A 6,303-nucleotide genomic window follows, 5' to 3' on the forward strand; every position below is an offset into this window, starting at 1 on the left:
GCACAATAATAAACTCATGATGAACTCATAAAAATATATTTATTTAACAGAGATGGAATATCTAACATTATTTCATTTTTGTACATTACATGAATAATCCATCTGTGCGAGAAACTACATGTTGAAAGCTGAAATTAAAATGTTAGAAACGTTATGTTTTTGAAGAAGGTCCCTGAAGAACCCAGTAGCGAGGAGCCAACTTGCACCACCATATGGCCACTGGAAAAAACAGTTTTGCAACAGCAATATTTTGTGTATATGACTGTCACAGAAGGAGCTAAAATAAGTGATAGTTTGTGAAATATGTAGCTGGGTGGAACAGACTGAAAATGTTTAAGTAGCAGGTGTGACAGAATTTGTCAGAAAATGTGGTAATGTTAAAGAAAGCTGCATTCATTCTAATGATCAAACACATACAATAATTGCTCCAAGTGTGAATGAGCACACATTTGTGAAACGCAAGCAATATCATTTTATTAGCACACAGGTGGTCATGGATATTCAATGACATACTGGAAACAGCTGTGAAAAACAGCATGGTAGCAAAACTGAATGACATTATGAAAAGTCCCCTCCATCCACTCCAGGAGGCACTCTCTTGTATCACTTTTAGCCAGAAACTTATTCCTCCACAGTATGCTATGAAGCAATCTTTTCTGCCCACTGCCATCATGCAATTGTTTCCTCCTGACATCCCAAACTAAATGTTTATACTCTAAGTTCATTTTACAGTATCTGTACAATATACATTTACTTATTTATTCATTTATTTATTTATCTACTTATTGATTGATTGTATTATTTGTTCCGTTAGATTGTACCCTTGTTTTTTATGTTTCTGCTGTTTTATCTTTGTGGTGAAGCCCCAGTGTTAGTATCAGAAGACTACAAGACATCATCATGAGTGTTAAGTTGTAACAAGAGGTGCTGTAAAATCATGATGTTATTCATCCTCACACATGGTTGCATACACCTTGCTGGAACTGGAAGTAAGATGCTTCGTAACTTCTTCTCATTTCCTATTCTGAGGTAGGACAAATTCTTATCCTAGTCAGACTTTCAGTCCAATTGCTAGGAGTAATTCTGAGGTGCTTAATAAATACAAGCCCAGGTTGCCCTCTTAAGCTGAGAGCTGACAGGAAGCTAGTCAAAATCCTCCATTCCACTAAGTGACAGCCCATGCTCCCCACGTAAACAGTGTGACTGTGTTGCCCCTATAAGGTAGGCAGTTATTATATTTTAAATCTTTTCATTAGAGAAATAACTTATCAGTGCTCGTTAAGAGTGGGCGAGTTTTCCTAAATGACAATGACAGGCTGTAGTTGGGGCCAGCCATGGATGCTGACCACTAAATCAAAAAAGGCTAGATGATACTTGTACACAGGATATAATCAAAACCAAAAACTAAAAAATATTGAAAGAATTGTGGTATTGTGTATTTCTTTATTTTTCTACCAGCTTGTTTTTCTGGCAGTTATTTCTTTTCTGAAGCCTATATTATTTTATTATCATGACATTAACAAATTGACCATTGGAAGGCACAAGAAGGTTTGTAAATGTCAGGTAAGCCATCACATGCACACTGGCATGTAGCAGTAGTACAGGTAGTAGCACTGCCACAAGCAATCATTACTTCCTTTAAAAGCTTTCGTGACTCATATTAGAAAGCCAGATGCCATCCAAGTGACATTTTCCTCCAACTATCATCATTAGCATATTTTTTCTGCTCATTTTCATCTTAGACACTTAGGTGAAAATAAATTAATTTTTTAATTCTTTTTGATTTGCATGTGCTCTTTTTCTCATATTTTGATAATTATTGCCACTATTGCCTCATCCTGCATGTGGAGGAACACACAGAGAATTCCCTCTCCATATATAAGTCTGGGCTTGACCTGTGATTAAGCGCCTTGAGCATGGGAAAGGTGCTATGTAAATAAAATGTATTATTATGATTCCTAATGAATATTACTTTTTCCATTCCTAATTTTTCATCCAACAGCTTTCATTCATTATTGCAAAATGTTTAACTTACCTGCATGGGTGTCAAGGGTGTAGCTGTGTTTTAGGTCCTCCTGGGAGATCTCATTCATATTTATTCTCACAGCGAGTGGGGAAGGTATGTTTGCACGGTGACAGTCTCCCAGACCACCATTATATACTCCATTCACATGGATGAGCTCATCAAAAACTCTGGTACCCACAAAGCCATTGCTAACAGTTGCCATATAGCGGGGGTCAGAAGGTAGTTTGTCAGAAGTAAAAATGTAGTCATCTTCAGTCATTTTGCCACTATCCTAAAAGAACAATGATGATATCAATGGAGACTGTCCCATCCAAATTCTTTCTTCAGTGGCTACAACTTTGCTTATATTAAGGTGCTTCAAATGGGTGAATATTTTCTGTCCACACAGATATTCTGTATTTGTTATTTCTGATCTTATCAACATTAAGAATGTAAATAAGGTTAAATGTATAATTTCTGTGAATCACATCTGTGAGTAACATAATCAGTCATACCAAGCAATTGTAATTGATTGTTACATCATGAACAGCAACCAAAATACATGCAGAAAATGCATGTAGCTTTGGAAATTAAGCAATAAAAACAAATTTATAAATCATCTGTAACTCCTACAGTACAAACTTTCATTTAGTTATAGGTAGGACAAACACAACAGGGAAAAAAACAAAGCCAAGCAGCATAAGCAGCTGTAAAAATGACCTTCTAGGGAAAAATACAAAATCTTACTTTAGAAAGGGAACTGAAATCATAAACCATTCCAGGATCTAATAACTGGTTGGAAGAAATGATTGTCAACAATGCTGCCAAACTGTATTATTGTTTGAATCATTGGTAATACTGATGTATGTTTGGCAATAAATATATAGAACTGCCCTATTAAAAGCAAACAAGCCATTATTTCAAGTAAAAACAGGATGCCCCATTTTACCAATCAAATTTTACAAACCTCATCATATCATGTGCCGAAATGAAATAGAATTATTTCTCAGATAAGAACTGGATGAAGAAAAACATTACAACATAGTTTACTTTAATTACTTTTACCTGGAACATGAAAGAGGTATTAAATAGTAAGTCAGACTAAATATTATTAGTTTTATATATAATGCCTCTCATATCCAGGTATTTCTGTATGTAAAAGGAAATGTAACTTACATTGAACTCCCGCTTAACAACCCCCTCCATGATACAACTGTTTCCATCAGATATTTGAAAATGTGTGCTTCAATTTTCCATTGTAACAGACGAGGATGGATGGGATTAGGAACGAGTACATTAGAGAGTCAGCTCAGGTTGGATAGTTTGGAGACAAAGTCAGAGAGGTGAGACTGTGTTGGTTTGGACATGTGCAGAGGAGAGATGTTGGGTATATTGGGAAAAGGATGCTATGGATAGAGCTGCCAGGTAAGAGAAAAAGAGGAAGGCCTAAGAGAAGGTTTATGGATGTGGTGAAAGAGGACATGCAGGTGATGGGTGTAACAGAACAAGATGCAGGGGACAGAAATGGAAAAGAGGATCTGCTGTGGCAACCCCTAACTGGAGCAGCCAAAAGAAGAAGTAGTAGCAGAAACTTCTAACTATTCACCATCTAATTGAGGTCCAGAGGGCTTGATTCCTAACTAATGGATCAAAAACTAAAAATACCATATTCGTTATTAGTTAACTTGAAATTGTCTAAAATGATATCTCACATACCTATTTTTGCAATTTGTCATTTTTAACTTTGTTGAAGTGGCTCTTAGAGGGTTAGGACCACCAGTGAAAAATAAAACACCACAAATATCATATTCGTGACCAGCAACCTCGAAATAGCTTAAAAAGACACTACACGGGCCAATATTACCGATACAAATTGTTTCCATGTTTTGTATAAAGGGGTAACTTGGACCCCTCGTATGCCACAGAGGGTGAACCTCTGGGGTCAGTTGATGTGGCATGCCTAAGTACTTAGCAGAGCTGCTAACTGCATTACGGTAATGTGCGTCCACTTCATTTATAAAAGTTACAAACCTAATTTCAAACCCAGTCCATCTCAGACAGGACATAGACTATCCGACTGTTACAGCGATCTACGTGCTCGGCTGTTGTAAGATCCTAACTTCACACTACAGGTATATGGTGTGCAACAAGAAAGATGGATTTCTACAATAGGTTATTTAAAACTACTAAAATTGCTGAGGGGTGCTTTAGTCTACCAACCTCCCATTCTGATGTAGTCTTATCTTACTGGTCAGCTTACTACATTTGCAAGATCAAACCTTTTGGATAAAGCCGATATGTGCACAGTCGTGCAATGGAGTCGAGATCTCCGTAGTATAACAAAGAAAGTTAAGGGAACTAAAACTTACTTCCACTGGCTCTCTACGCACACCCAGCACTCTTTTTCATCCTTACTCACTCGCTCGATTGGACTTACGTAGCACTCTGCCTTCGAATCTCTCCTTGCACCACAGAAAATTGCGCTATTAAAGTCTGTAACTTCTTGGCTTGCTGGAAATGGGGAGGAGAATGTTTGGACTTTGATTAAATTTTCGCACAGCATGCCGGACTCCTTTGCAGAGACAGAGAGACAAGGAACGGGGGTGTTCTATACGAGTCTAACGATGCAATACCTGGAAGAGAAAATATAAGACCAGAATGTATCTTGTATCGAAGACGTACGCTAGCATAATAAAGCCTGCGTGATGTCCAGTGACATCTTAATAGTTTTCTTTAATTATGCCAAAACTTTATGCAAAACGAATGCCAAGGACAAAGCGGCGCTTTTATTCTATTTTCAGCAGGCGCCGGTTGGTTAACTAACATGATATTAACATTTGCTTCTTTTGACACTTATTATTTTTTTTTTATAACAATCTGAATTCAAATGTGTAAAAAGTGTTGCTGTTTACGGAACTAAGTTTAGAAAAATATTTCTCAATAATGCGCAAAATAGCGCTTTCGAAATCCGATTGGGGGCAGTGAGCTTGACGCTTCAAACTAGCCCCGCCCCGTTTGTAAACTCCTCCCCTCCACTTATTCATTCGGTGGACGCACAGCAGGCCAAACCAAACCATTGCTTCTCATCGTGGGGAGGACAACGGAAGGCCGAGTCTTCGACCTGCAGCCGGACCCATCTCAGCCAAAGCGCGACTCAAACACCAGGCTCAATAAGTGAAACTATGGGAGTCGATTCATGCCAAAGAAACATCGGCAAAACCTACAGGAACACAGGGAATTTATGGCAGCATCATTTAAATGCAGATCAGTGAGCTGAGGCAAATTATTGTTTAAGAAACAGTTTTATATATTGAATTATATATTTAGTACTGTCTTTTTCATAATGACTATACCAGGGGTTCTCAAAGTCGGTCCTGGGGGCCCACTGTGGCTTAAGGTTTTTATTCCAACCAGATTCATAATCAGTGACAACACCAGACAACACTGATCTCATTTAATTAGCTGTTTTTTTCCTCTTATCTCACTCTACATTAAGAAAGCACCACAGCATGATTTTTTTACATTAATAACACATTTAGGAATATTTCCATTTTTGCTATAGATTTAATTATAGCATTATATGATTTCATTATATTTTGCCCCTTCTCTGTGCAGTTTGCTCCCTTCATTGTATGCTAATAATGACAACCAGCAGACAGCCAGGTAAACAACAATGAATAATCAAAGGCTGCAACTACTTCAGCGTTAGACCCACTAATTAGAAAATAATGAATTAGAACACTCTGCAAAAAACAGAATGAAAATCAAGATGAAAATATTGTTAAAAAGAAAACAAAATACATTATTCCAATATAACTGCTTGGTACATTTTAATATACATTCTAATTTCTACATTTTTCCCAAAACACAGAATTTGACAAATAACAGTTCACTTAATTAGCCCAGGAGTCCAATTAAAAATAGAAGCTGGTTGGAACAAAAACCTGCAGCCACAGTGGACCCCCAGGACCGACACTGAGAACCTCTGGACTATACTCTACATGGAACATCATACCACATATTTATAAAAAATATTTGAGACATTTGGCAATTGATTCAGTCAGATATATCACAAATACACATCATTTTAATATATGCAGTATTCTCTATAACAGAATTTACTTGATAATTGAAAATTATATTTGTATTTGGTATTTTCATAAATGATGCAATGTGCTGTTTGTTTTAGGTGTAAATAAAGATGAAGCTAAACTATGAAACTAATAAACCTTATATTGCATATCCAAAGTAGGCTGTATTAAAAGGTGTTTTAAAACACAGTCAAGCTAGCTGCATCA

General features: G+C 36.9%; 1 protein-coding gene across 3 annotated transcripts in view; it reads right to left on the reverse strand.

Annotated features, from left to right (window-relative positions):
• The window catches only part of pgghg (protein-glucosylgalactosylhydroxylysine glucosidase), a 52,111-nt gene extending 47,480 nt beyond the window's left edge, over positions 1-4,631 (reverse strand). For 2 of the 3 annotated variants that reach the window (XM_051922045.1, XM_028794880.2), the window contains exons 1-2: positions 4,443-4,631; positions 2,036-2,297 (exon numbers count right to left, since the gene is read on the reverse strand). In XM_051922045.1, coding sequence (XP_051778005.1) covers positions 2,036-2,297; positions 4,443-4,568 — 388 coding nt within the window. In that variant the 5' untranslated portion in view covers positions 4,569-4,631. The remainder of the gene's footprint in view (positions 1-2,035; positions 2,298-4,442) is intronic. The other variant, XM_051922046.1, reaches the window with a different exon arrangement.
• Between the last annotated feature and the right edge of the window lie 1,672 nt (positions 4,632-6,303).

This window comes from Erpetoichthys calabaricus, chromosome 2, assembly GCF_900747795.2.
Source record: "Erpetoichthys calabaricus chromosome 2, fErpCal1.3, whole genome shotgun sequence".
Classification (NCBI taxonomy): domain Eukaryota; kingdom Metazoa; phylum Chordata; class Cladistia; order Polypteriformes; family Polypteridae; genus Erpetoichthys; species Erpetoichthys calabaricus.